Below are 27792 nucleotides of genomic sequence, written 5' to 3'. Positions count from 1 at the left end.
GTTCCAGCAAACATCAGCTGATACTTGAAATTAATATTAAACAAATTCTAACAACAGCTGATCAAGCTTAAACGTGCAGCTGTTGTTTAGCGCGACATCCGCTGGTTTCCTCTTTCTGGCGCAAAGTGGGCGATAAACAAACAAGAGAGAAAAGCTGATCAGCTGATCATTGATCAGTTTCATGATCGTGTTCATTGAAGTAGAAACAGGAGAGGGAGGGGAAAGAATGAGCAAAGAATGAGCAAAGAAGAGGCAGCTGACAGCGTAAAGACAGAATAACTCCAGCAAATGCCCCGTATGCCCGATGGCCAGTCCAGCTATGCTTAGGGCCAAGTAGGTTTGGATAGATTTATTTTAATTAATTAATTAATTATTAAATCATCATTTAAAAGCAACATTTTGTATTTACTCAGGTTATCTTTGTCTAATTTTACATTTTGCTTGATGATCAGGACGAGGTCAAATACTTTTCCACTGTGTATTTCAACAGGTTTTTTTTTTTATGTATTTATAGTAGTAAGGAGTGTTTCCTTTAAATTATGCATGTTTGTGACTTTGCTGCTTTCTCATTTAGTTAATCATTTCAGTAAATGTGAGGTTAAAAGGTTAAGTTGTTACATTTCTCATTGGGAGGGTTTGAAAATGTTTTGACTTTCACTTTAACAGTTCTTAATCAAGTAAATGTATCTGAATATGTAAATGCTTCAAACAACTGGTTTAACTGGTTTAAAAAGTTATGTTAAGAACTAGAGCAGGGCGATATGGCCAAAAATATTTATCACGATATATATTTGAAAATTTGCGATAACGATATAACCGACGATATAATTGATGCGAGACAAAATACAACTCCACAACATTACTAGCGCAAAAAGACAACCTTCCATTTATTTTCACTTAAACAAGAAGCTGGTTTTTATGTACATTAAAGCTTTATAAAAATGTAACAGTGCAAATGCAAATTCCTTGCTGAAAGTTTAACCAAAAGGCATTTCCAGTAGAAATGGGCTGACATATCCTGAGCATAACCATGTATAATATCCACTGAAGTTAAAAAGAGGTGCTTTGCAACATTAAACTGCAGTGTGCAGTACGCATTTTTCGGACCATAAGGTGCACAGGATTATAAGGCACATTAAGCGAAACAAAGCAGTCAGATAAATCAAACTTGATTAAACTCATTCTTCTTGCTTCCTCCACTTCTGTACCATTGATTCATTAATGTTGAATTCTCTGGCAGCTGCTCTATTCCCATGTTGCAGTATATTAATGACTAACCTCGTATTGTGGATGGATTATCTCAGTTGTTCTCCTGACTGAAGTTTGGTCCGTTTACAGCATCCTGCCATGCGATTGCATTTGTCTCTAACCATGAAGAACCTTAACGTTAACTTTTATAAGTGGAAAAGTGTTAGTGTTCGTCCTCCAGCTTCACTGTTTATGTTATGCTAACATAGCTGTGTCGCTAGCGATCACGTAGCACATCATTATATACCAGCTAGCCCAACTTCAGTAACCCTACAAACGTCACTGCTGTTTAGTTTCCTGTCTTCATTTATGTTGGAAGTGATAGCAGAGCTGTACATTTCATTTTTTTCAGAAATCTCTCAGTCAGAACATGCAATATCATGCTTAGGTAACTAGCAAAACTAGCGAGCTAACTTCCGCTAGCTTCCTGCTAACTTCTAACTCCGTTAAATGTAATAACTTTTGTTTTCATGGATGCCTGGAAGTTAAACTTTATAGTTACACCTGGTAAAGCAGCAATGCTGATCGTTTTATTAAAGATGAAAGAATTTAGACAGTTTTTAACGCTCAGTGATGCTGCAGTGTTGTTTGACCTGAAGCATACGGAGTTTAGGACCCAGATTACTCCCAGATTTAAGAGCATCTTAGTCCGACAAATACGACAATAACGACGGCCGCTTGCATGTTCTGCAAAAAAATGTGCTTTGTCGTGTATCTGACGGACAAACACCAAATAAGTTCCACATCACTGAAGTTGCACCATTTTTACAAACCAATTCTGGTTCATCTGTTTCACTCAACAATCGGCCATGTGTGTATGAAAACAAAGGCACTGCGCATGCGCGTTTTACTCCCATTCTATCGCGATATTTCATTTTCCTATCGTTGCCTAACATTATACCGGTATTACCGTGAACGGTATAATATGGCCCAGCCCTATTAAGAACTTGGTTGCTGCAAATAGCCTATTGAATAGGCATAGGTTAGTTGCGTTACTAGGCAATAGTAATGCAACTAACACAGGTGTTAAACAGCATTCAGCCATGGCATGTTTAGTCTTTTGCAAGAACAAATGGGCTCTCTTATGGAACCTTCCCTTTTAGTACTGCTGAAGGAAACAGCCAAAACCAGCTCTCACTCACTGCTCAAATTATTCTTCAGGCTTTAGTCTTTTCTGTTCATGTCTAAAGAAAGGGCTTGATTTGTTTCTTTAGCTCTTAAATCACAGTCCTCATCGTGTCAGTGCCAAGTTCTGGAGTAAGTAATGGACCCCCAAAGTTATAGCAAACAGAAACTTCCCTCCACTCCCTCCCTATCCCTGAAAGCGCACTGGGTGAAACCATGGATTTCTCCCCATCAGGGTTGAAAACAAAGAACTCCCCCTGCCAGGCCGTCCATAACAAGCCTGTTTTTCCAAGCTGTTACCACATGCAAGGCATTCCCACAAGCACAGCACAAGGACCTGATTAACTGCAGGTCAGTGACCACGCTAAGCTACCCAAACAGCCTTAACTAGCTCTCTCTCAACCTCCTGCTTCACTTTTTATTATTCCCTCTCCCGCTACAGCCACATTCTTGTTTTACTGCCTGTATAATTTTATTATCTGCCCACAATGCAAAGTGCGAGTAGCTACAAGTCCCCAAGTGTGGCCATATCCACAGATTTAAGAAATTTGGTACAGTTTGGTGTACTTCTGAAAAGCCTCTTCATAACATTTCGGTTTAGCATGTTGGTGTACTATTTTAAAAGAGGCTGAAAAGTCTGTAGCATAGAAGTGTTTTTGCCCCAGTTCTAATGTTATTGTACGAAACATGCTCACAAATGTCAGTGTTTACTGATATTTACCATGTTTACTGTCTTAGTTTGCCATTTTGATTTGCTACCTTTTGCTAATGAGCTATTACCAACAGATATTTAGTCATTAATTAAAGCTGTGATTTTAATGATGATGTTGTAAGAAAAAGTATGCTAATTTGCTTGATAAGCCTAATGTAATAGCACACTCGGAGTAAAAAAAAAACCCGCTGAGGCAACACTGACAATTTAAAAGGTTTTAAAAAAGTACAACTGTTAAACCTTATCTTTAAATCAAGATAGAGTCCAGATATCCATCAAAAAGAGGCGCTTACTGAGAGTGGGTTTTGTCAGCAGGTACATGTAAACAAGTCAGCTAGCTGACATCTACAGAAGCTAAAGCTTAGCTTATTCTGGCTGAAGTAGTTCCAAATCACCAAACTTTAAAGCACTGCTAGAGTTTGTGCATAAAGATGAAAACTAAACACCGGTTATATTTTGGTAGTTAGTAAAGTTTGGCTAATTAACACATACAAATGAGCCGACTTTTAACAAGGTACACCTTGTTAATACCAGGCCGGGCCTGTGACGGCCTATATGCTAGTTATAACATCAATTCAACAAGTTTCTGGAAACATTACTCAGAGATTTGTCTATTTTGACGTGATAATGTCATGCATTGGTCTTGCTCTCTGGAAATTTTTTACTCTTCTCTGGAAAAACTAGGAATTACTGTGCAGAAAATCACAGTAGATCATCAGTTTCTAAAATACTCAGAGATCATCTTGTCTGGAACCAACAACTGTGCCACATTCAAAATCTCTCCAATCACCTTTCTTTCCCATTCTGATGCTCAGTTTGACCTTTGGGGGGGTTATCTTAACCGTGTATACAAGACTATAATGCAATCACTGCCACATGATTGGCTCAACAAATATTTGTACCACTTCAAATCAGGCATTCTTAGGATAATACTGGCACAGTGGCACTCTCTTAGAAATAAAGGGTTTTCAATAAAAGTACTCAAGGATCATTCAGTGAGGAGCAACATCTGCAATTTCTCCAGTTGGCAAAGGCAACTGTGATAATGCGGCAGGAAGAAGACATAAAACTGCAGCCAAGAGAATGTCTGGGATGACACGATCCAAAATACAAGGTTAGTTAAGAAGATGTTGTGTAGTTTTGAAAAAGTATAATCCCAAAATTATGGCTAGACAGGTATTTATAATTTGCTGAAATAATAATGTCTGGGACAGTTAACCCAGACGCTGTACTGTACACTGAGTTTTTAAAAGCCTACTTAAGAGGGATGCTACTAATGAGCATTGCTTTAAAAAGTGTTGCCTCCTGTAAATGAGTTCCTCAGTCAAAGCAGTAAAAGCTAGGACTGAAAAACACAGTTCATCTCCTATGGAGGTAACAGAGGTGTGCATCACATATTTAATGTCAATTAACCAAATGTTCATGCAGGAAAGAGAAAGGGACACCACAGCCAATAAGATTCCTTCTCAGGGGAACGTGAAAGTAAATGAAATTTCATGACAATACAATGAATAGTTAGAAGAGATCTTTTCGTCTCAACCCAACAGACTGACATTATCTATCTCTACAACTGTGCCACTTGCAAGTGGATAAAGCAAATAACGGAAAACAATTAACATTTTAATTAACTCAGCAATGGAGATTCCTCCGAGGGTGCTTTGACACTGTGAGCAGCAGTGTAGCTTTAACGTTGAAAGGAGGATTAAAATCCAAATAACTATATCAGCTGGTCAGTGCACTGTGCTTGCATGAGTCCTCTTCACTCAGGCCCACATACCAGCTCCTCCCGGGACACGGTTCACGTTTCTGTCAGCATAGCAGCAGTCACAAGAGTCAGCTAGCATGGATTCTCGCATAAAGATAGACAAGTATAGGGGCTGTAGATTTAATACGGGCCAATTAAAGTTTCTCAGCTCTGTCGCACAGCTGTCCCCTCTAGGAGGCAAACAGTGGCATCCAGTCTGCATCTCCAAAATCAAAAGTGTTTAGGCAAAATGATGAGATTCCAGCTCAAAAGAAGAAAAATGATCAGTTGGAAACCGTATTTTTCTTCTTTGGAATCGGGACTCTCTGTGGAATTTCCTGATGTGAACCCCCCCAACCCCCCAAAAAAGGACTGAGTAGAAAAAAGTGAGTGTTATTTGGAAATGCAGAATCGTTGCCAATGGTTTCTGGACAGCAGGGAGTTGAACATGAAAGCAGAGCAGCCTCTTTGCATTCAGTCGAAAACAAACAGCTTTTAGTCAAACGTTCTCTTTGTCTCTTATAATGAATGAAACATCATTTATTTGCTCATTAATAAGCAAGTTATGACCACACAGTAAGCAGGACTCACTGTGTGCGACTAGACTCGCTCTGAACAATATCTGGATTCCAGTAAAATATTAAAAAAATGTTGAGAAATAAATGAGCTTTTGTAAAAAACTGTCATTTTATTTGCCAATATGTGGTTAAATATGCCGTCAAAGCACAATTTAAGGTTGCAATGCGTATTAACAAGGCTATGATCGTGATTTTTAAGCCACATTAAAGTCAAACCTCTACTGTTGATTTACTGTTTTCCAACCTGAGGTTGGCAGACTTAACCATAGGCAGGAGAAAACCAGACTTTGAGAGCAGTATGGTTTGGTAGAAGGGAAAGGGGATTCCTATTTTCTTTTGGACAGTGCACAACTTGAAAAAAAATTGAAATTTGAATGGAGTTGAATAGAGCTGACTTTAGCTTGAACACGTCAGTATATATTTTACCTTTTGTCTAATAAACTGGCAATACTTTTCTTTGCTACAATGTGAGCCTGCACACACAAAAACAGCGGAGCTGTGATTATTTAGAAAAAAAAAGGTTATTCACAATCAAATTCAAATTCAAATTTTATTAGTCACATACACAGTCGGAATAAGTGTCTGTTGTTACACAACTGATGCTATTTATTGTATGTTGGGGCTCAGTTAGATCCCACTGAGGTTAAATCCTTCTAAACACCTGACCATTCAAACCGAATAACAGATGATAACCTTGTTGATTGTGACCTGTTTGGCCGGGAATGTTGTTGACCACAATCGCAGACATAAAGCATATGTAAAGCTCTCAGATTTACAGCTGAGTTTACTCAGATACCAAACAGATACCACGTATTCCCTGCAGCGGCCTCCGAAAACATCACCTCAGCTCACGATCGTGTTTACATTCATCTTGTAGATGCAACGTGTGAAATTGTCCCATCTCTTCGGTCTAAACCGACTGAAACTCATCATGGATGTTGTTTTGTAAATCCTTGGCTTATGCAGGCTGTTGGCTCACACAAGAAACTAATTGCTGTGTACCACCGTTAACAGCGCTGCCAACAGCCGCAGACTCTCTCCCTGAAATCAAATCCCCCAAAACCCCTGTGGGGACGTCTGTGGCAATGAATATTATTTATCCATGTTTGCGCTAGTCTGATTCAAACATGGATTATCTCAAAACTAACAAATCTCTGCCTCTCAGGCCACATTCGTCACTTTGGCTCACTGTGAGTGAGAAATGTTTGAACGAGGAAGGCGGATCAGTCCTGTGACACCACATGATACAAAACCTTTGAACTTAGGTCAGTCCCACCTGCAGATTGCGAAACTATTCGGTGTTTTCGCTTTGATGTGAAAGCGGCTAAAACATGGTGGGTGGACAGTCACCTGACAAATTTATGACAACAAGTGGTGGTGGTGAGTCTACTTGGGTGACCTCACTTGCTTTATTATTAAGTATTAGTGGGACACTCAAATATAGCAATGCCAGTGTTGCGTTTTCAGGCGCAGATACAGTTTCAGACTTCAGTAATGCTTAAACAAGTCTGTGCATAGTGTCAGAGTTTAAACATGGTGCCACTGCAGAAGTATGGATCCATGTTTACACACTGTTGCAAAAACATTAAAATTCTGCATTTCTGTTTTCACTAAACATGCAAGAAGAGCTGAATTTATAAGAGATTGTTTCTGCATACTGTTTTTACTTATTAAGGTCTTTGCTTTCAATCACAATTTTGGCCTATAGCGACTTTAGGATAAATAAAGTTGTTATTTGCAGCCACCCCCTTACCACTAGGGGCTGCCACAGCAGATAACTCCACATGTTTGATTTGACAGAGTTCTTAAACGGATGCCAACCCCAAAAAACTTGTATCTCTGGCAAGAATCAAACCAGCAACCACTACACCACTGCAGATAAAACAATTATTATGCCCCATTCTGGGTTGTTATAATTATCTTCCTGGAGTTTAACGTCATGATCCGGAGTCTGTTTATCAGTAATCCCCCAAGTTTCACATTTTCCTCTCCTGGTGCGTTTCCTGTATCTTGTCTAGTCCCCATCTCTGCATTAGAGAGCCTCTGTTTAGTTATTCCTCGTTTTATTTAGTTAGTTTCTCGTGTGTTTTATTTAATTTTGCATCTTTTGTCTCATTTTCTTCAGTTAGGTTCAGCTGTGTTAACGGGTGTTTTCCATACCCCTGATTACCCCACGTGCATATTTAATCCCTTATGGTTTTCTTAGCTCATTGTTGTGCTGTACTGTGTCAGCTTGTTAGTGCCTCCCTCATATGTTCCTGTTTCGATTACTTTGTGCTGTTCTTTGTCAGCTAACTGGACTTCCTGTTTCAGTTGACCAATAAAACACTTAATACTCTATTTTGTTTATAAGATATTAAGAAAAAGAGTTGGATTTACTTCCTCAGTAATTGTGTTAAAATTATGATTTAAAACTGACCAAAAATAATTATGATACTGCAGACCAGAAATACTCAGACCAGCCCATTTTACACCACCAACCATGCCATGTTCAAAGTCACTTCAATTACCTTTCTTCCTCATTCCAGTGCTCCGTTTGACCGTCAGCAGGTTGTTCTAATCATGTCTACATGCCTAAATGCACAGTGTTCCTGCCAGGTGATTGGCTGATTACCTATTTGTCTTAATAGGCAGTTGAACAGATGTGCCTAATTAGGTAGTCATGAGTGCATTCCTCATGCTTATGCTGTTACAATGTTGGATGCTCATGTGAAACACTGCCAAAGTTTCAGGCTTCATGCTGCTCTGAATGCTCAGTTTCAGACCGGTTTCTACTCTTGGCTATGTGCCACTGTACATCAATGAGAGTGGAAATCCCTGATATAGTACAGCTTATTACTGGATCATATTGTGCCAGTGCAACACCTCAAGATAAATATTTACAAGTGAGTCATGCAAAACTACTCTACTAAAGTCCAGGAATGAAAAATATGGGGTTGGGTAAAAAAAACACAATACGTCCCCTTTATACATATAAAACTGAAAAGAAAAAAAAGAAATAAAATAAAAAGCAAAGATTTCATCCAACATTTCTGTCTGTGAGCTAATTTTGTATGCCTGCATATATACGTCGTTAACACTGGTTCAGCCTTCCAGAAATCCAGCGTCTTCTCAGAGATTCTGACAGGTGCGCTATGGCTGCTCAGCAAGTGTCTATTTTGGGGCGAGTTTGGGAAGGGGCAGTGACATATCGGGACTGAACTGTGAGGGGAGTAGGCTGAGATGGGAATGGCGAGGAGCCTGAATCAGAGCAGTAGTCCAGTGAGCAACTCTGCTCTTCATAAACACATGACTGTTGTAACTACACCCACAAATACTCAGAACTTCGCTTCTGTTTGATGCCATTATCTGTAAGCTCGGTCATTACTCACTTGAACATCATCATTTTAAAAAAGCAAACCTGTTATGCCTGTTTTGTTAATGTATTTTTTGTAAACTGGGGGAAGTAAATGAATGACACGAATTAACGAGACTACAAATTAAACCAAACAATCTGTAACTAAGAAGTGAGCAATTATCAATGAAAGTAGGTGAAATGAATCATCTTTTCAGAAAGATGCAAAGATTTCTCGAATTACACCGCCTTCTAAGAGAAACTATGTTATGAATTATGAAGGCATAAATAGCTACCGATTATAATTGCTGTCTTAGAAAAAGGCAACATAACAAACAAGGTGACTAAAAATCACTGAAGCCTCAGTTAAGTTTGTACCAACAATGAGCGGAAAAACAAAACAAAACACTTCAGCCTGGAGCTGACGGTGAACTCCTAGGAGCAGGTCAGATTTGGAGGTGTCCTTACCGAGCCTCCTGATGAGGTCCGTCGTCTTCTCATTCACTTTCCTCCTGTGCTCCCTGGGACTGGTCTTGCCGGTGCTGAAGAAAATATAATCTGATCAAACATTATTCAGCTTTAAATATTGTTCAGCTTTAAACATTGTTCAGCTTTAAATATTGTTCAGCTTTAGAGTTGCTGTGCAACTGTGTGCTCACGACTTTGGCCTTGAGAGCGATAAGAAGCGATCGCCTCATCCTGCAGGCGAAAGATATGCAAGCGAAGAGACTAGAACACCCAAGGCCGATTTCCTTTTATGGAGTTGTTTTTCTGCTAATGCAGCACTTTCCTCACAACCCCCTCCTGTAAGTTTTAGAGAATATATACTCATCCTCACAGCAAATCTTTGGAATCTCTTGATGTGAGCTGCGTTGAGAGTTTGTCTCTGTCTTAATAAAAGTTCACTGATTCCCCATCTGCTGCAGGTGTCCGGTTGTCTTCATTCTCCGCCAGCCTGGTTAAGTCAATTCCTCCTTAACATCTAAAAGAACCTATTTAATGAAGGAAGACGGGTTCACTTTGTGTTTAATATTATTCTATTGCTGTTGTTGTTTTTTTTATATCCTTCAAATGGCGTCACGAACAGGATCCGCTCCAGGTCAACTGGACGGAGGGGAGGAGATCGGCTGTGGTCTGAGTGAACGGAGTTTGGACAAAAGCTGTGTACACACAAAAAACAAGGTAAGCAGACCTTTTATTTCTGCTATATTGAACATTATAAAAATACTTAGTGTCCAAACTCCTAGTAATTCATAACCAAAATTGTCTGGCTTACTTAAGGCTTGTTGAGAATCAGACAAGTGAATAAGAGATAAGTGAATAAGAAATAAGTGAATAAGTGAATAAAGATAAGAGTGAACTGAGGTCTGACCACGGTTGCAGCCGACGGGTTTGCTCTCCGGTGTCGGATACATACCTCAGCAGGTCTGGGACCTTGAAAGGGTTTATTAGTAACGCCTTTCTAAACAAATTAAAAGGTTAAAGGCCTTGAGAATATTTTTTAGTAATATTCTCTAAACTACAGAAGGGTTAGGAAGGCCCAGAGGACTTTATTAGAAAAGATCCTCTAAAACTTAAAAAAGAGAAGTACTGGTTGGAGTCCATAGGAGGGGTCCCTTTGATCAATAGGAGAAAACGGATCTCTTCTTAAAACCCCGATGATTTTAGTGTTTTAAATGTTTTGATGTTCTGTTTGATATTGGACACACATAAATACACGCTGAATGCTTGCTGTGGAACACTGGGCAGGACAGTTTGGTTCTCCGTTGTTCACAGATTACACAATTAAAGGAACTAGGTTCCTCTTTTGGTTAAAATAATACACCACACATAGAATTTTTTTTACACATTTATTACATACATAAGGAGGGTAATGAGTGACTGCAGGTAATGTATGAAGTGTGAATGAGACGTGTGAACAAGGTGACAACCAACTAGCACCCCTATCAGGAAGCTCTAGGCAAGGTTACCCGCCAGACTCCGGTTTGGTAGAAGCCTGGTAACACCTGAAGGGATATTTCAGTGCTGACTCACCTTTAAAGCAGCGCCCCAGCTGATTAGTGCCTAACAGAGGCAGAAACCCAGCTGGCCCAAATTCTCCTTTAAAAGCAATAAAAGAACACTCCTCCATTGACAGTAAAATGGATGGAGAATTAGATCGAGAAACTAATGATGATGGTTGGGGTCCCGGTGTTATGCTTAGCACATTGGGAGAACAATTAACATGTGTTGAGACAGTCATCAACTCCACACACCAGCCTAAAGAAGCAAAACAGCTATAGGTGCTTTTAAATTAGTCAAAAAGTTAGGGGTAACCTCTTCTGGCATATGTCTATGCGGGCCCGTGTGTAAATAGAACATAAATTACCGGTGTGTGTAAATAAAGTGTAAAATAGTGGTATAAACTGTCTGTTGAATTTCTCCTGAGTGTTGAAAAAAGGAAAAACTCTTTTCTGCTCTCTCTGAGAGAGGGGCTGTGTGTGTGAGACAGGAAGTGTGCATGCCCATAGAAGGAAAGAGATGAGGTAAACTCTGTGCAGATAGACCGAAGTAAAAAAAAAAAAAAGGAAAAGGGTCTCTCTCTGTCTCTGTGAGAGAAAAAAGGTGGGGGCCGAGTGAGCCCGCGGGGCCGAGCGGGTCCGCGGGAGCGAGCGTGTATGCTGTATGAGGAAGAAGGGAGTGAGAGGGAGCGAGTGAAAAGAGTAATCGAGTATTTGGTGATTTTTTTTTATTTCAGAGGCACTGGGTAAGAGTTTTGACTTTAGCTGTGAGAGTTGTGAAAAGAGCAGGTTTTTCTTTTGTTGTAGACTGTGAGTAATCGGTGTTTTTCTGCCTATTGTGCTGCGTGGAAGACACAGAAGTGTAGAAATGTTTGTGGTTTATCTTTGTTTGACGTTTTATATAGAGTTGGTTGATTCAGGGTGATTTCTCCCGTTTAAGGGAGGAGTTGCATTGTGGTTATGTTAAAGCTTTGCTGTAGGGGTATGTGTGTGATTTTGTGCTGGCTTCGCATGTTTAAATGGATGCATAGAAGTTTGTCAGTGAGAAATTGTTATGGTGGGGTTTTAAAGTTAGTAAAGAGTCAAACAACGCCCGCTGTTTTAAAAAGGCCCAAAACATCATAAAAGACACCTCACATCCTGGCCACTCCCTGTTCGAACTGTTGCCCTAAGGCAGACGGTACAGGGCAATCAGAGCAAGGACTAATAGACTCAAACACAGCTGTTATCCAACTGCAATAACACATCTGAATACTACAAAAATGTCCACCATGCCACTCTTGTGTTAATCTATGCACGGTCTGAAGCATGACGGTGGGAATACTTAGTATTTTAAGTATTCTATCTATTTTATTGATTGAATTTTATTGTTTTTTTATATTTGATATTACTAGGGATGATGCAATGATCGGGGACCATTCTTAATGTCGTCGGTCTCATGACAATGACAATAAAGTTTTTGATTTTGATTCTGATTCTGAAATACACCCTCCTCAAGAGTTCAATGATTTAGGCAGTTATGTTTATACAAATACTAAATGTATGTTTAGTGTCTTCATACAGGTGTTTTTTCTTAACCTGGAAGCCTGAGTACGGCAGCAGAAGACAGGCCAAGCTTTGGCTAAAATTCACGGCTGGACACCAGAGTTGTCCTCACCCCTCCCGGTAAAACAAAAAAGAGAGAATGTAGTTTGAGGCGGGTTTTTCTTGCTGAACTGCTCTGGGTGCTGTGTCCCTGAATCTCACCAGTGTTAACCTCTGGCGGAAGACATGGAGAAAAGGAAAAGATGTTCCTGGTAAATCACTGAAACAAATAAAACCACACACAACCAGAGAAAGATATGAGAAGGGTGAGGAACAGACACATGTGCGTGTTAGAGAAATGCCTCGTTTGAGAAAAAGTTAAAGTAACCCATATACAGACGCACCCATACATGCAATGAAGAAACAGCTTACATACATGTGCACGTACATGCAAGGTTAAAGTAGCGATACTTAACATACACCTGTTTTTAAATGATATAGTTTATACATTACTGACAATTAAACGCTTTGGGTTGCAGGACAACAACGTAACGTCAAAAGACAAAGACACTGGTCTGAGGATTAAGTGAGGACACGACAAATTTAGTGGTTAAAAGGGTCGACTTGGGACATGTTTTTGTTGATTGTTTAAGACAAATGACTACTGAATGATAGGAAATTCCTTTTTAGGTTTCTAAACAGGATCTTAAGAATTTTAACACGTACCTGTGTTGTCCTGTCAACTTGAGGGGTTATGAGTTGATTATATGGTGAAAAAAAAAAAAAAAAAAACAAAAACAAAAAAAGGGGGGAGACGAGATCGTTGTTTCTCCCCTCTCGGGATAACACAGCCAACACAGCACAGCCAACACAACATCATTTTCCTGTTCGCCTGTTTTGTTTTGTTTTTGTTTTTTCTGAGAGCCGAAGCTGACCTGGACTCCTACCCTCCCCTCTACCATCGTTGCCCTCTCCGCGACCATCTTTGACCCTTTGACCCCTGAAGGCCACAGCAGCTGGACTCACAACAACAACTTGAGGATGTCAACAGTGCTGCAAAAGAGTGATCTCATGCAGCAGAGACGGAGAGCACTAAACCTAAAGCCCGTTTCACTACACGGGGGAAATTCCCAGGCTGCGTCAGCTGACAGAGCTGTGACGAGACGCGCATTAAGCCCGGAGGAAAAGGGACGGTGAGCAGAAGGATGCTGACCTCTGAGAAGAGCCGAACAGCAGAGCTGCAGAAGGCCGTGGAGCAAAGTAAGGACAACATAAACAGACCCAAAGAGGAGGGGAGGACCCTAGGCCATGCGTCAGGCCGCTGGTTTACCTAAACTACAGAACAGGAAGGTGATGAACACAAACATATACCAACACACGAACACACACTTCTGCATGCGCCTACTTAGAATGAAGGGAAACACACACATGAACACTTATGCACTTGTTGAGGGAGTAAAAACTGATACATACCCATGCACTAAAATCAAAATGTTGATTTAATTTACTAAGAAGTGACACACAATGCTCCAGCTGCTGCAATGAAGAATGCTTTACTGACAAAGGCTCAATGCTGCACACAACAAAGTCAAATACAGAATTTGCTATAATAATAAGCCCGGAGGGCATTTGTGTGGTCTGGGGAGCAGAGTCCGGAGCGGTTTGGTTATGAAAATGATGCCCGTGCGAGATATCTGGGGCTTAAGGCCTCGACTTAATTGTTTACTCTACACTAAAAAGAAAAGAAAACACTCTGAGCAGTGGTGCAGAGTGAAAACGAGGAATTAACAGTGTGAGTTTTATTTCAGAGCGCCACGTCATTGTGATGGAGATTTAATAAAGGAGGAACACACGGACAAAGAAGAAGAGAAGGGGGGGCAGCCCTTGAACGCGATTACCTGAGGCATTAAAGTTCTGTACTAAATTCTGGTTTCCAGTGTGAGAAAAGTCACGCAGTGCCAGTAGTAGAGCTAGGTTGAGTGATGATTCTAAATTACTGTAAGTAAACCATCGTACACCGTTCAAGTTTCATGAAAACGGGGATCTAGACTTTGTTGAACCCTAGGCAATTTGAACAGGTAAAAGTCGAGTGACCAAGTAGCAGTTGAATAAAAGTCATTGAATAAGTGTTGAAATAAACTGGCAGAATTAAGAGAATTAAAACATTTCAAGAGCTCAACTTACTTAATGGTTCAATTTTGTTTCACGAACGCAAAACATATAGGTTTATGAATATGAAAAGATTGAGGTGGTGTTGAATTGACTCTGTGTAGGTTTAGGTTGGTATTTTTATTGATGGGAAGAATATTCAGTGACAAGTCCTAAGACCCGGGCGTCTGCATTTTGTTTTTGTTATTTTTCATTTTATTTTGTTTTATATTTACTGATTTTTGTTTGTGAATCTTTTCTTTAAGCAGATCTGCACATCGGAAATTACAAGCATTACACGTCGGCGAGAAAATTGTTGTAAGTGAGTTTCTCCGCATTGAAATGGGTTCTGGAGGAAACACTTGTGGGGACAATTAGAAACGAGAGTCCCTGTTTAAAAAAGGATTCAGCGAGGTAATCCAAACTCAAGTTCTTGTTTCTTTTTGAGATGACGTCATTTTGCTGAGTGTGGAAACTAGATGCGACGACAGGTTTCACTATCAGCAAAGAACGGATGAATGGATGAAAGACTGGGAATAAAAACAAACGGACTGACTGGTAAAAGATGACAAGACTTGACCATGACTCAAGGTTAACCACCTCCACCTAGATAGGATAAAAGGGTGGATGAATTTATGTGGGTTTCTTTTACAGGAGTAGAAGGATGACAAAATATTCGAGGATGAGTGAACCTGTAAATGCCATTTTTGTGTCTTGTGTTGCTTACAGAGGTGACTGCGCAGCGTTACCATTTACATTTTCTTCCCTACAGGGTTACAGTTTTAATGTTTTTCTATTACAGGATTTCTGGGCGGATGTGTGAAGAAACGGTGTTTATGGGTTAGGAGTTGGGGATGCTATTACACTGTATTCTGGTGAGAGTGTTGGGGGAGACACACCCTGTCTTGAAAACTGTGATTCTTTTACAGGAAATGTTTTATAGCACCTATGGAATGAGGATGTCTGACTACGGTCAATGTGCTGCTAATGTTTGCTTTGCTTTGGTGAGAGGGGTGCAGTAGAAAACAGACAAGTGACATGACAACAAGTAATAATAACAGATAACAAATTTGGGGACAGTTTGACCTAGAGCCCACTAACTGGCCATTAGGGGCTCTCTCTCTCATTGCCCAAAGGGTGAATAAAGCAAATTGTGGCAATAATGATGATTTAATGATTGGAGAAACCTGAACATGATACTTGTCTGTTGAGCTGAATCGTTTATTACTCTTATGATTTTCCGGTGGGACTATGAAGATTTTTTGGTACAGATTGCAGGTTGTTGCTCTTTAACTACTAGAACACGCCCTTGGCGAGGTGAGGGGAACTGGACCACCTTTCTCTGACCCATCATCCTCTATTAGACGACATCCAAGCTAAGTAAACATGTCTTGGCTCTTTCCCCATGAAATGACAGGCAGGCAAAGATGTTGCGTCTTTATTTGCTTCCTGGCCCTGGGTCTCATTCCCATTGGCATAATCCTGATCGTGAGGGTGACGAACATTATCGTCTTTCTCTTGTTTAAATGCTTCTAGACTGGTTGTTTCTCTGTGGTGTTTTGTATTAGGTTTGTTATTAATTGTTTCCCTCACCCACTTCCTCTTGAAGGATATATCTGGTTGAACTGTGTCTGGTCGGGTTGTGAGGGTTAAGCGATGTTCTCAGGGTCTCCGGACTTAAGCCTGAGCGAATGTGTACTCCCACCACTGGATATAAATTGTTTTTTTTTCCACACCCCTTCCTCACGTTTTACCATATTCACTTTTGAATGTCCTTAGCAGTTACCGTTCTGAGTTTATTTTACGGTTGATTTATTCTTTCACATTTTCACGTTTATATCTCTCATTATTATAGTATACTCTGCACTCTCCACATTTTTATCATTACTTATGCTTTTTGATTGCTGAGTTACAGGAACTGTTAATTTTGTGTCACTACCCTGGTTGCACTGACTCGTTGTATCCTTTTGTGCAGGACAGCTGTTACTGCTTTCATCGGGAACCGAGACTGCTTGCAGCCGACCCCTGGGCAGGGTGGTGCCTGGACTCTTTTCTCCTCATCTGCAATGACAGATAAAGACAAATGAAAAGACCCGAGGAGTTTTTCGAGCCAGGCTTCGACACGTCTCTGTGTTCCTTTGATTGTTACTTATTTTTGTGTGTTGACCCATTTAAGATGGGTCAAAAGGGGGATTTGAAGAAAATATAATCTGATCAAACATTATTCAGCTTTAAATATTGTTCAGCTTTAAACATTGTTCAGCTTTAAATATTGTTCAGCTTTAGAGTTGCTGTGCAACTGTGTGCTCACGACTTTGGCCTTGAGAGCGATAAGAAGCGATCGCCTCATCCTGCAGGCGAAAGATATGCAAGCGAAGAGACTAGAACACCCAAGGCCGATTTCCTTTTATGGAGTTGTTTTTCTGCTAATGCAGCACTTTCCTCACAACCCCCTCCTGTAAGTTTTAGAGAATATATACTCATCCTCACAGCAAATCTTTGGAATCTCTTGATGTGAGCTGCGTTGAGAGTTTGTCTCTGTCTTAATAAAAGTTCACTGATTCCCCATCTGCTGCAGGTGTCCGGTTGTCTTCATTCTCCGCCAGCCTGGTTAAGTCAATTCCTCCTTAACATCTAAAAGAACCTATTTAATGAAGGAAGACGGGTTCACTTTGTGTTTAATATTATTCTATTGCTGTTGTTGTTTTTTTTATATCCTTCAGTGCCTACGCTTAACATGATCGCTACATAAACTCCAGCGAAATAAACTTAAGCTTGTAACTTTAGGGGTTTGAGGAAGCTGAGGGCGCAGGTGTCCTTAAACTGCCCCAGACAGACCCCCAGCCCGCAGAAAGAGAGCGAGCGAGAGAGAGAGAGAACCGACCGCAGGAGTCCCCTCCCCAGATTTGCTACTCATGTTTGTGCGCAGGACTCCAAACGAGTCGCACGCTTCTGGAGCCAACACCTTACTCCTCCTCCTCCTCTTCCTCTTCCTGCCCCAACGAAAACGTAAAGGGACCTTGGTGGTGGATCAGGTATGGTCAAGTCCCCCTCCATACATTAATTTGTATACACACTTGTTTAAATGGTTTAAAGCGCACTATGTGCGCACAGAGTCTCAACAGTTGCGTATCAAAGCCTTTTTGGTTAAATCTGTTCTTCAAAAAAAACCAAAAAACTTTTTATGGGACCTTTTTGTTTTTTGTAAATAAAATAAATAAACCCAAATATAGACTTGTTTGAAATGTTTATTTCGAGTTTATTTTGCGCGGATGCCATGCTGTATTCCAAAAAGAAAAATTGTGCTGTTTCACCTACCTTTTCATATATAAATTTTAAAAAGCTTGCATACTTACATGAATATAGTGGCGTGATTAACGTCCACAGGCAAAGAGCAGGTTACCCTTTGTCTAGGCTCAGCAAACATTTAAACAGCTGAAATCTTTTCTTTCAGAGGAGGTAAAGCAAACATATAACCCTGATTGTTCAGGCAAACTTTCAAATATGTAAACACCTTCCTCTAAATGGAGATCAAGAGCAGAAAAAAGTGCTTCCACTTTAGTAAAACTGTTCCCCATTCAAATGCCAGTGACTGAGGAGCTGGCGTCCCCTGTTGGTTATTAAAAGTAACTGCTTAGCTCTCAACAACAACAATCAGTTCCGTAATGCCACATTCATCATCTGTGGCCAGTATGTTCATGCTGTCTGCACGGATTTAAAGGGTTGGTTATGAAAGTGAAAACCTGCACTGCAGTCTTTTTTAATTTTTTGATTATTAGATGGTGCTCACAGTACCAGAGCACTGCCTGCAAACTTAATTAAGTCTTAGTAATGGAGTTATAACAGAGAGCAGAGAGTGACAGAGCTGAGTCACAGCCATGTGCAAAGGAAACACACACGTACAGGTTTGGTAGGCTGGGTGGATGGAGCCTAAGGTGATGTTTCTTTAACCTGGTCATTTAATGAAGCTGGTGGATTGACTGTTTCCCTTACTAAAACACCCATCTGGACCTGCTGTCTGCACAAACTCCTCCTGCACCTCCTCTTCAGGCCCGTGCACCAGCGTATAATAGTATATTACACATATCTTTCATCTCCGCTCAATTGCAGCAACTACTATGTTGGACAGGGTGAGAGATTAAGTCATGCCTGCTAATCCTCACAAGCTGTGATCTATGCAGGAGCAGCTCTGGTGCTGTAGCTGCGCACCGCTCCTTGATTTGAGAATATGGGAAGCCCTGGTACTGTTTCTCAATCTCCATGGTCATTAGGTTTCATATTAACTAGAACAGATCACCTCCCCTCTCAAAGGATTTCCCAGTTTGCCTTGCTTATTTGCCAAAGCTGAAACTCTGCCTGCTTCTATTAGTAGAAACAGTGGGCCTGTGTTGTTTGTAACCAGTCTTCACTGGCAGTGTTAGGAGAGACCAGTCACCCAACATAAGGCCACAGACTGAATAACCCACTTCTTCCATTAATGGAAGCAAACTGCTTTGTGAAAACTGGACACAATTTGTGGATGACACAGTGAAGCATGCACAGTTAAGGATTAACACAGAATAATGACTAACTCTTTAACCATTGTGACATCAAATATGTATGCATGTAGTATGCACATTTAAATAATGTGCATCAGAAAACAAATAAAACAAATTAACCACATTAACATATTCCACATAAAGGTTTCAACCTTTTTCCCCACAGCATTTTATTTCCATTTGTTTATTTCACACAAGCCGACAATACAGAAAAGTTGTGAATACTGTAGAAGATTATTGGTTTGGCGAGTTACACCCATCTAGAGCTTGCTAACACTAGTTAACTAAAGGGAAACTGGAAAGATCAGGCGCGGTCTACTTCCTGAAAGCAAGACAGTTGCTCAAACGTCTCATGTGAAGGACTGTTTCAAAAAACGAATGTTTTCAGTCTGTTTGTGTATATTTTCGGTACTCTGACTTGTACAGTTCGACTAACTGTGGCAGTACTTGAAATGTGTACACTAATCGCTTTAGTGAAACGAGAAAATCACATCGGAATAAAACAGCCCAGGAATTACGCGGGCCCCATATGAACACGTTGGCCTAGTTAGCAGATGGCTATCATTACCAGTAGCACAGCGCATTGTAGTTGCTTTGCTGCAGTTGAATCGACAAACTGACACAAGCCAAACAATTTTATTTAAAAACGGTCTATCACTCATGGTTTAATACTTTTTATATTATCGCTACACGGTAGCGTACGCTAACTTACGTTAGCTTACCTAGCTTTAGTGCAGTATGGCGTTTTTCGTCATACTCAGACCGACTAGGAGCGTTTTCTGTGACCAATGAGTTAAACGTTAAGTTTATTTTTGTTGTAGTACGTATGGCTTCGTATGTATGTGGAGTAGTGTAGTGTTTAGTTTGGGAGCCACGACACGTAGCGCCCGTTGGCTAACGTTTGGCTAACGTTAGCTAGCTAGCGTCTCCTTAGCCGTTAACACGAGACAACAGTGTAAAACTAACACTGCGTATCAGAACGTTGGCTCCGCGGAAAAACTCAAACGCTGATCTACACCACTTCGTCAACTGCTAATAGGATTATTGAGCAAGTGTGAGATCGCCTGACCCACCCTTTAACAACGAGGGGTTCGGAACAGCGCTCTCCACGGCAGCTTCACAATAAATGTCGTTTGTTTACGCTGATTCCAGAGTTCCCCTGGCCCTCTGCCCCACAACATATCACTCCGCACAGAAGAGACTTTTGACACGGAAACATTCAATCTCTTAAATGGCGCCTGAGCAACGCATTTTTATGGCAGCTGACATGTACAAAAATTTATGTTTTGAATAAGCTGTATTTACTTAGTTTCTCAAATGAACGTCGAAGACGGACTAGATTCCGCAAGACAGTTTGTTGTTGTAGCTTAAAATACAGGGGGGGTTAATTGTATGGGTAATTTTGTCCTATGTTGGCTGGATGAGTAAATAAAAACAAAGCCTATTATTGTGTGTTTAAACCACGCATATTTGCTCCAGTTTGCAAATCACTTATTTCAAATGTATACAGATTAACTTTTAGTTCTTCAATTGCAAACACAACCCCTTCATTTGTAAATAGTAGCGTCCGTAAAATGCCCGGGACTGCTTTCTTTGCGTGGATTACGGTCCTGTGATTGACTATTGATCTGCCCAATCAGAAAATACCTTGAGCTTAGCAACAGCAAAATTATTCTCTGGTCCAATCAACAAAGAGTAGGGTAGGCTTTAGCGGACTCGAGATCCTCTTAATTGATTGGTCAAGAAGCTCGCCAGTTATGGTAGACTTGTGGGCTATGTAGTTTGGTGCGAAGGTCTCCGCCAAGGCTTCGCCGAAACGAAAACGTCATACCCCACAATCCATCAGGAGTTGAAAGCAGTAGCATGCGCACGGGTAGAGGCGGAGCTGGTATATAAACACGAGCTCCCTCTTCTTGAGCGGCACACTGGACACTGTTGTGACGGCGAAACGCTGTCTCCGGGTTAACGATAACTCTGACAGCATCGAAACAGTTAATGGTAGTTAGCGACAGTTGCTCTGACAAACCCTTGGAGGAGTAACAAGTGTTTACTGTTCGGAAGTTTACTTTTACTTTGCGCGCGTTTGTTTACAAACGCAAACAATCTCAAAAGTTTCTTTATTGATTACGCGAGATTGTAGAATATTTTTGTTCAAATTAACGTCTTTTTAACGAACTTTAAAACTCAGTCACGGGAGCATGAATATCATCTAAAAATGTGCTAAAGTGGAGCCATAGGAGCGGAACACCAGGATGACTGAGCCAGAGGAGACGACCCATCACCTGAAAACTTCAGCCAGCCCTTCAGGTGGGAGCAGTGGAGACGCGTTGGAGCATCTCCCAGCTAGAAACCATGATGGACCACAAAACGGCGACAGGGGGCGACAGAGCGAGCATAAGCAGGAGCAGCGGGCGGAGAACTGCGAGGATATCAACACAGACAAGTTACGGCAAATGAAAGGCGGGCAGAGGGAGGTGTGCCCTGGGTTAGCAGCCGGAAACGAGGTCCAGAAGTGCCCGATTTCAACTCAGCCTCATCAGAAACGCAGCATCCAAGGAGCGACAGGAGACCACCACACCACACAGGGAAAAAACGCCCAAGACAGACGGCTGCAGGTACAAGTGGATAGTTTGCACATCGACTCTGATACGGGCTTAGATGCGCGTCTAGGCAAGAAAAGGCACAGGCGCAGGACCTCCAAGAAGAAGCGCCACTGGAAGCCGTATAACAAACTTTCCTGGGAGGAAAAGAAAGCCCTAGAAGAGAAGGAGACTGCCAGAGCTTCGCGCATAAGAGAGGAAATGTTCGCCAAAGGGCTCCCGGTTGCCCCTTACAACACAACTCAGTTCCTGATGGACGAGCACGACCGAGAGGAACCCGACCTCAACACCCAGATGGGGGTCAGGCGGCCTTCTGGGGTCGGGGTTTGCATGGAGGACACTGGCAGCGAGGATGAGGTCTTGGAAAACGAGGACCAGGACTACGATGACGGCAGCGGCGGGGGCAGCGATGGCATCGGGAGGCCCGGGAACGCGGGTGGAGAGTTCCTCCAAAGAGACTTTTCCGAGACCTACGAGATGTATCACGTCGAGAGCCTGCAGAATATGACCAAGCAGGAGCTGGTCAAGGAGTACCTGGAGCTGGAGAAGTGCATGTCCCGGTTGGAGGAGGAGAACAACCGGCTGAGACGCGCCGTGGAGCCCGGGGGTCAGAACTGCTCGGTCCGGGTCAAAGAGATGGAGAAGGAACTGGAGAGACTGAAAGCCCAAAACATGGAGCTGCTCCTGAAGAGCCAGCCCAGCAAGGACAGGGGCCAGGTCGCTACAAATTAAAATCCTTTGGATAAGGTAAAACATGGGACTACTGCATTTTTAAAAGAATTTATCATAAGTTTTTCTGTAAGCAGTTTGTCACCTGGACAAAATAAGTAAATATTTGACGTTTCACTTTCTATTTGAGCTGTTAATGTCCCATTCGGTTATTGTTTTCAAGGAGAATTGTAAATATTTCAAATTTGATTTTTTTTTTCTTTTTTTCCTTTTTTTATAAAGAGGTATTTGAAAAGAAATTTCCGTTTGTTCCTCTGCTCAACTTTGTAGGTATCCATTGACATAAACTGTTCTGTTTTTAATTTTAAGAGCAAATATTGTATGTCGGATTATTTTTCTCCCCCCTCCAGAAACTGAACAAGAACTTGCAGCTAATTGGGCCATCCTTTCAGATACTTTTTTGCAAAAAAAAAAAAAAAGACTTCAGCGTGAACATTTTAACAGTTGTGTGTTAACCTTTTAGTTCCAATAAAATAATATAAAAATTGAAGTTCTGAATCAGACTGCCATGTGTTGTTCAGCCTGTCCTCAAACACAGGAAGCTGCAGCTAGGAGCTGCTGTCAGTGGCTTTGGTCAGATTTCTTGCAAGGATTCCGATATGGGCCAGACACAAGGCATCAGTGGCCTCTGAATGGAAGACTACATGAGAAGGGGGGATGGGATATGGATGAGATGCTCTTTATGAAAGCTTAGTCCACTCGGAGGTATACAGGAAGACATGCAAGTGGGATTTTATTGTTTATTTTACTAAATTTTCTAGGTTGTAATACAGACACACTGTGGTTATTATTTTTGCAAGTCAAGGATCTGCAGAAAATCGTGTCTTTATTCTGACTTGATAATGAATTTTCTCATCATTACAGCTACCAATCACATAATATATATTTACACCCCGCCCCCAGTTAAAATTAGTAACTTCACAAGTTTAGGCAGGCCTGATACAAAGAGACATGGCACCCAGAGATTTGTTTTGCAATCGATGGGATAATTATGTAGCAGGGTAGATAGTGGTAGAGGTGTAACTTAAATTTTTATTAAGTTAATTTAGAAATATCTTGCAAATAAATGCCTAAAGGGGGTTCCAAAATGTCTGGCGAGTGGTGAGACTTGTTCCTGAAGAGCCTGTGGACAGCCATGCAGACAAGGTTGGTTACTGATCATGTGAGAAGTGCTGCTCATTTGCAAAGCCTAAGAATGTGATGAAAAGTGTGTCTTTACTTTGGTGGGGTCATCCGTTTTAATAGAATCCCATTATTATAGCTACTACTCACAGAATCCATAAATATTTAAACATTCCCATAAATTAAAATAAAGACCCTCAACACTCCAGATTCCGTTTCCCTTTATGTCTTATTCCTCTTCAAGCCTCTAGGGGGAGCCAGTCAGCTCCTATTTTAAGATGCCCGCGCTGCAAAATGTGAGGCACATCTCCACTGTAAAAAATGTGTTTTGCGCACACACAAGTCACAAACGCAAACACATTTTTTTTAAACATAGTTCTGTTTATTTACATCATATAACCTGCTTTTAAGCACACAGCCACGAGGGAAATGAGTTCAGGCGGACAACCATGTTTTTTTATTTGTTTTTTTCTTTTAGTCCAGTCATTTTTCATATTAGTCATACTCGAAAGCAATTCCAAATGTACACAATACAATATGTTACATATTAAGATAGTATGTACAAAAAAAAGAAACGCTTTTAAAATACAACAACGACACAAAAGGTAAAATCACATTTCAGACTGTCGACGTTTCCCTTTGATGAGGTTTTTGTTCATCTTTAGGAAACTGGATGCTGTCTGGCATGACCTAATGCAGTTGTAGGGTGGGGGTGTGTTAGGTGTACCTTATTCACACACTGTGGATTATTAGGCATAGAGAGGTGACCTCAGTTTGTTAAAAAAACAAAAGAAGCAGCTGAGAGAATACTATGCTTTTCCCCTCCTCTGTTAAAGGCAAAGGGAGTGCATAGAAGTGTCCTTGGCTTGAAGTGTGCTTTACTTTTCTTTCTTTTATTTTGTTTTGTACAGCCTCTCTGTTAGACTGCTTGTATTTAATCTACACATCTTTGGGTCAGTGCCTCAATTATACCGTCAACCACAGCAGAGGAGGGGAGGAGACCCAGAAATAACAAAAGGAAATGGAAGGATAAGAACCGAGCATGGCACTGCAGAACAAAAACACATTCCAGAAATCAGGCACTTGTAGAAAAAACCTTGAGGTAAGACGAGACTAGAACCTATTTATTATTATCATTCTTCTTCTCTTTCACTGGGTTATTATTTGGTCGCAGGGAAACAAGCAAGCCTTTTGTGACTTCTGAATTTGCACCTCTCGCTCGGGTCGTGTTTTTTTCGCTACTGCAAATTGGTTCTGCGGTCAAGACGAGACAGAAACAACAGACTCTTGTTCTTCTTTTTTCATTTCCTCCAACGTACCATTTCCCCACTCAGGGAAGATTTATTAGAACCTGACCTTGTGTGCTGAAAACACCAAAAAAAAAAAAAAAAAAAAAATCCTACACCAGTCTGTTAAACACTGTCAGGCATCTTCTTTTGAGCTCCTGTGTTCAGTGAATATGAGCTGATCTGTTGAGGCAATGCTCAGTAATGCCAGACTTGAAGCCCTGGCGGCATGATCAGCTGTCTGCAAACTGTCCGATATCACATAATAATTACCTGATTAAAATTCAGAACTTGCTACATGTTGTTACTACAGAGTGTTGTGTACATTTTGTGTAACTAGCCACGAGATAATCTTTATTATAAGACTTATCTCGTGAGATAAAGGTTTCCTGCACAGTGCTGTGAATCAGAAAGGCCATCTATGAGGAAATAAGGAATACGTTTAGTCGTGTTTATCTCGTCTCCTTTAAACAGGTACACCCAAGAGGTGAAATTGCAATAAATTTTTACTTTAATACAAAATATATATATTTAATATATATATATATATATATTGAATATAAAACAAAAACAAATAATATATTAAGGGAAACATTTCAAGTAACATCTTGAAAACAAAACCAAACAAAAAAACAACTGTGCACTTATTTGCACTTTTGTAAACCTTAAAAAAAAGACCTAAAAAAAAAAAAAAAAGTACAAACAAATATTATAACATAATATTTATATTTACAGGGTTAACTTAACAAGGCTTTGTACAAATGTTACAAAAATCGTTTAACACAAACACCTGCACGTTTAGACATGGTCACAAATATTTTTGGGCAAACACACATAAACATTATTAACAAGTAGAGGGAGACAACTGCATTTCATGTGAGCTGAAGTTTGGTGGAGTTTTACAGTGTGAATGGTCAGAGGGGAAACGTTAGGAAGACTGATATGAAGAATCAGTTGTTTGCCCTCCTGAAATGGTTTTATATGATTTTTTAAATTTTTTTTTAATAACTGTAGAAGCTGCATTTCAGCATCCTCGTCTGGTCGATTAAACTTTTAATTTACGTCATCTGTGATCCAGACAGGAAGGAAGAGAAGACGAGGGATGCTCAGTTGTTACACGAATCAGAATTCTTGGCTCTTACGTCGACCGTGATGACGTCTGTTTGTGTCTCTGTCCTATCATTTCTATAAGAGCACACTTAAAGGAAAAAGAAAATGAAAGCTTTGGCAACACTGGAACGCACCCTGCCATGCAAATGGAGCTCAATGAAAAGTAAAAAAAAAAACAACAACAACAACAAATAAGGTGGGCCGTTTTTCACCTGTCCACCAACCACATCCCCGTTTGCACTGCTGCCAGTTTACTGACCTGCAGGCCGTCAGCAGCTCAGCTGGACATCCACTCCCCCATCCTTACGCACAAACTGAGAATCAGCAGCTTTGGCCTCTTTTCTTGGAGCGGTGGTTGGGGTCAGGGTTCAAAGGTACTGGTGGAAATTGGAGGTGGGTGCTTGACGTGTAGCCGGTCCTTGGTCAAGACCTTCTGCATCCCGAGGCAGCCCTTGTGTTTTGACCTGGTTTTGATTGTTAGGAGATAAGGGGAAATCGCTGACAATCAGCTGGGGTCTCTTATCGGACATCTCAGTCGGGGAAGCCACCACAGTGTGTCTGCGCCAAGCCCGCTTCTTCCTGCGCGTCTCGGGTGACGGTGGTTTCCGTAGTCCGACGCGGTGCAGGTTGTCAGCTGAGCCTAGCAGTCGGGCGCGGACCTGATCGGCCAGCGACTTCCCGCCCGGGCCGGTCGGAGTGAAGGAAGCGGCCTCGCTGGGCAGCACGGCAGGCTTGGGTCGGGCTGGGCGCAGACTCTCCTGGCTGCTGCCTGAGGAAGTGTTGGTTCTGGAGGTATCCCTCTTTGCTGTGGGTGCACCTTCCGTTCCTGAGCCGGAGCCCTCGGATGGAGCCGTGCCCTCGGGAGACTCCATCAGGTCCAGGGAGCGAGTCTTGTTTTTCTCAGACTTCAGCTTCCTCCTGGCCAGAGTGTCGCACTGGATCAGCTTGTGGGAGTTAAAGGAAGGCCGCGAGTGCAGTCTGTGAGTGGTGGAGGAGGACGAGAAGGAGGAGGAAGAAGGTGTGGTGGAGCGGGCCCCTCCGTCGCTCCTCTCTGTGGAGTCTGGTCTCTGTGTGAGGGAAGTGGGTGGGGTGAGAATGTTACTGGTTGACAGAGCGGGGCTTTTGTAGTGTGTGTAGAGAAAGCTTCGCGGCGGCGCCAGCAGCTGCGTGTTTACAGGTGGCGCCGGGTGTTTATCGGGTCTCTCCTGTGTAAGAGAGCGCGAGGCGAAGCCGCTCTCATTATCTGTCTCGCTCACCAGCTCGCTGTGTTCATCATCAGCATCGTCCCCCCTCCCCTCAGATCCCAAGCTCCGCCCTAAAGTAGAGAGGGTGGAGTAACCTGAAACTATAGAGCGAGCATCCTCTGGAGCTCGCCACTGAGGCCCCTTCACCTCCGCCTGCACCTCCTCCTCCTCGTTTAACATGGCTGCCTGCCTTCCTCCCGCCTCCTCTTCCACTTTACAGGACAACCGATTGGGTTTAACGGCCGGCTCCTCTTGTCGCTCCTCTTTCACTCCGCTCTCTGCAACTTCCTCATCCTCCTCCTCCTCGTCCTCTTCTTCCTCTTCGTCATCATCCTCCTCTCCCTCTGCTCGAGGAGCAGTGTCTCCTACTGGCGACTCCACCTCCTCTTCCTCTCCTGCCCCTAAATGTCCAGCTTTGATCGGCTCATGCTCAGAGTCGTCGTCGGTGCTGCTGCCCACGCGGCGGGCGTTATGGCGCTTCCTGCGTTTGCGGCCAGTAACCGCTGACATGATGGACAGAGCCAGGAATTCCTTGGCTGTGAGGTCCTTCTTTGACCCCCATGACCCCTGAAAAAGCAGGAAATATTACTGCTGAATCTGTGCGTGCAGGAGGTTGGACAATCAGGCTTGCTTCATGTGAGGGGAGGTTACCTTTGATTTCGCTGAATCACTGTTGGTTGAATCTGGGGAAAAGGAAATGGAGACATTTGTGGGTCAGAACGGACGAAGTAAACAAAAGGCCAGAACAGT

General features: G+C 41.8%; 3 protein-coding genes and 1 long non-coding RNA gene across 17 annotated transcripts in view; 2 read left to right on the top strand and 2 right to left on the bottom strand.

The window, feature by feature from the left end:
• The window catches only part of plcd3a (phospholipase C, delta 3a), a 38402-nt gene extending 21051 nt beyond the window's left edge, over positions 1-17351 (bottom strand). The window contains exons 1-2 of one of the 2 annotated variants that reach the window (XM_085271908.1): positions 17140-17351; positions 9210-9284 (exon numbers count right to left, since the gene is read on the bottom strand). In XM_085271908.1, the coding sequence (XP_085128034.1) occupies positions 9210-9284; positions 17140-17152 (88 nt within the window). In that variant the 5' untranslated portion in view covers positions 17153-17351. Of the gene's footprint in view, positions 1-9209; positions 9304-17139 lie in introns of those variants that run through there. The other variant, XM_085271909.1, reaches the window with a different exon arrangement.
• On the top strand, positions 9587-16981 carry LOC146576551 (uncharacterized). The gene is made up of 2 exons (XR_014892261.1): positions 9587-9699; positions 9829-16981. It is a non-coding gene; the product is annotated as an uncharacterized LOC146576551 (long non-coding RNA).
• Positions 17352-20498: 3147 nt separating the features above from the next.
• On the top strand, positions 20499-22304 carry hexim1 (HEXIM P-TEFb complex subunit 1). Its single transcript, XM_085271907.1, has one exon. It carries the CDS (start codon positions 21204-21206, stop codon positions 22281-22283), a length of 1080 nt encoding a protein of 359 aa, XP_085128033.1. The 5' UTR covers positions 20499-21203; the 3' UTR covers positions 22284-22304.
• Positions 22305-23762: 1458 nt separating this feature from the next.
• arhgap23a (Rho GTPase activating protein 23a) overlaps positions 23763-27792 on the bottom strand; it is a 68649-nt gene continuing 64619 nt past the window's right edge. For all 13 annotated transcript variants that reach the window (XM_085271905.1, XM_085271902.1, XM_085271893.1 and 10 more), the window contains 2 exons: positions 27694-27725; positions 23763-27609 (listed from right to left, as the gene is read on the bottom strand). In XM_085271905.1, the coding sequence (XP_085128031.1) occupies positions 26167-27609; positions 27694-27725 (1475 nt within the window). In that variant the 3' untranslated portion in view covers positions 23763-26166. The remainder of the gene's footprint in view (positions 27610-27693; positions 27726-27792) is intronic.

Source organism: Mchenga conophoros, linkage group LG4 (genome assembly GCF_057382185.1).
Source record: "Mchenga conophoros isolate Kocher_MC1m ecotype Shallow Benthic linkage group LG4, M_conophoros_male_GT1.1, whole genome shotgun sequence".
Taxonomy (NCBI): domain Eukaryota; kingdom Metazoa; phylum Chordata; class Actinopteri; order Cichliformes; family Cichlidae; genus Mchenga; species Mchenga conophoros.
This window is presented reverse-complemented; position numbering and strand designations above follow the sequence as displayed.